The 1,937-nt window shown below is 51.9% G+C and overlaps 1 protein-coding gene across 1 annotated transcript; it reads left to right on the top strand.

The window, feature by feature from the left end:
- Nucleotides 1-647: 647 nt before the first annotated feature.
- PPTG_19245 (hypothetical protein) lies at nt 648-1,937 on the top strand. The gene has a single exon (XM_008917626.1). The coding sequence runs from the start codon at nt 718-720 to the stop codon at nt 1,465-1,467; it is 750 nt and encodes a 249-aa protein (XP_008915874.1). The 5' UTR covers nt 648-717; the 3' UTR covers nt 1,468-1,937.

The raw sequence follows: 1,937 nt of genomic DNA on the forward strand, positions 1-1,937 counted from the left end.
GGCGTGAACACGCCCATGTTGGACTCCAATGTGCGGAGCTCTGCGGCTGCGCTTTTGGATCGGACTGGTGCCACAACACGACGGCACGATACACCCCCTCCATCGTCTGCACTTAATTGCTCTGTCCGTCCTCGTGACTTCCGTCCCTTTGGATTCTTGCGCGCATGTTCCGCGCATCCCTCAGTTGAAAGTCTTCCCTCGCTCAACTGTTCCCTTCGATGCAGTTCGAGCAAGCAGAGACTGCTCATGGTCCGTCGTGGCCGGCTTCTCGACACTCCGCAGTGTATCACCGCAGCAACTCGAATGCAAGAATAGCATGAGTCCGCTCGACTCAGCTCCCCCCAAATATTGTATTGACTTGACGATTTTTGGATTTTCTTTGGCGTCTCGCCATAACCGTCGTTGAATACGCCAGAAAATGTATCTTTTCCGGTCACATCCGTACCGTGTCCGAAAGCCAACTCTAGCACCTGTGGAATTACATTCGTAAAACAATTCAGATCTTACAAAAACACAGTTCCATAACTCCTCAAACAGGATAAACCTTTAATCTTCAGCAATTCTGAAAACAATCAAATAAATTCAGATCATGGTAGCACCTGAAGTTCCGGCTACACAAAAACGGCTTGCCGCCTTCGCTCAGAAGGAATCGCTCCTCAGTGGCAACAGGTCGATTAGGACAAAATTGCCATTGCGGTTCCAGGTTGAAGGCAAAAGATGAGCAGCTCCGCGCCCACCAGCGCCACCAGCTCCTGGCACAAGCGCGTGGGGCGTCAAAAGCAACAGGCCAACAGCAAGCTGGGCTCGTGGTTCGTGAGCAAATTCGCGAGCAAGAACAAGCTGCTGCGCGAGCACGACGAGGAGACGGCACAGAATCAGCGGCGTCGGCCGGTCGGTACGCTCAGCGCCGTGACAAACCAGCAGCAGGCGAACGCTGCGCGGCGCGAGGAGCTCAGCCGCAACAAGCCTGTGCGCCAGAAGAGCTTCCTGCGCCAGCAGCTACAGGAAATGAAGCGGCAGTCGGCCGAGGCGTTGCAACGCGCCCAGAAGCGGATGGATGGGGAGATAGTCGAGGTAGATGAAGACGATCTTGAAGAGAAATCATCTTCCGATGAGGAGGAAGGGCTCCACGTGGTCGACGACCCGGAGGACGCTCTGCGTGGCAGTCTAAGCAGCAACCCGGCGTCGTCTAGGAGGTCCAGCACCTGCTCGCGACGCCGCAGTGCTGCCGAGGAACAACAGGAACGCGAGGATGAAATTCTGGCCCAGGAAACTCAGAGAGACGAGTACTCGGAGGAGGCGAATCGACGCATGAGTCAGGCCACGCAGCTGTACGCTGAGGCTATCAATGCTTTGGACTACGCGCTGCATCCGGAACGCCAACCGGACCGAGAGCCATCTCCAAAGCCATTACTTCTTGGCGTCAAGAAAGGAAGTGCGAATATGCCCAAAAGTGAGTGGATTTGAGCAAAATATTTGAAAAAAGTTTTGGGTAACGCCAGACTGACGGAAGGAAGGCAGTTTGAAGACGTGACGGAAAAAAAATGGGTGACAAATTGGACGGTGGAGGTGTAGGCGGTGTATATCAAGATTTTCTTCGCCAAGTGGAGGACGTAGCAGTAGTTTGGTATAAAAGGCGACGGCGATATTTTATTTTTTTTTTGGAAAGTACTTAGGAAGAGCACTAATTACAGTAGTAAGAGAGTATGAACGGTGAATAGCAAGCGATAAAGCTACGTGTATTGGCAATCTCTAAGAAGATCGAGAGAATGCAACAAAGTGGGGGTCTTCTAGTGGATGAGTCTCCACACGAACGTAGCCGTCAAACGTCAACTTGTCCGTCTTCATCTCGGCAAACGTTTGACGTTGGATCTTGACGTCAAACGGCAAGTAGCTACAATACACAACAGTGGTATTATAAATATAAATCCAAGAAT

The sequence above is a fragment of the Phytophthora parasitica genome (assembly GCF_000247585.1).
Source record: "Phytophthora parasitica INRA-310 unplaced genomic scaffold supercont2.109, whole genome shotgun sequence".
Classification (NCBI taxonomy): Eukaryota; Oomycota; class Peronosporomycetes; order Peronosporales; family Peronosporaceae; genus Phytophthora; species Phytophthora nicotianae.

What these genes read in the sequence shown, in the direction of transcription:
- PPTG_19245 (XM_008917626.1), top strand. Translation starts at nt 718, where the DNA reads ATGAGCAGCTCCGCGCCCACCAGCGCCACCAGCTCCTGGCACAAGCGC.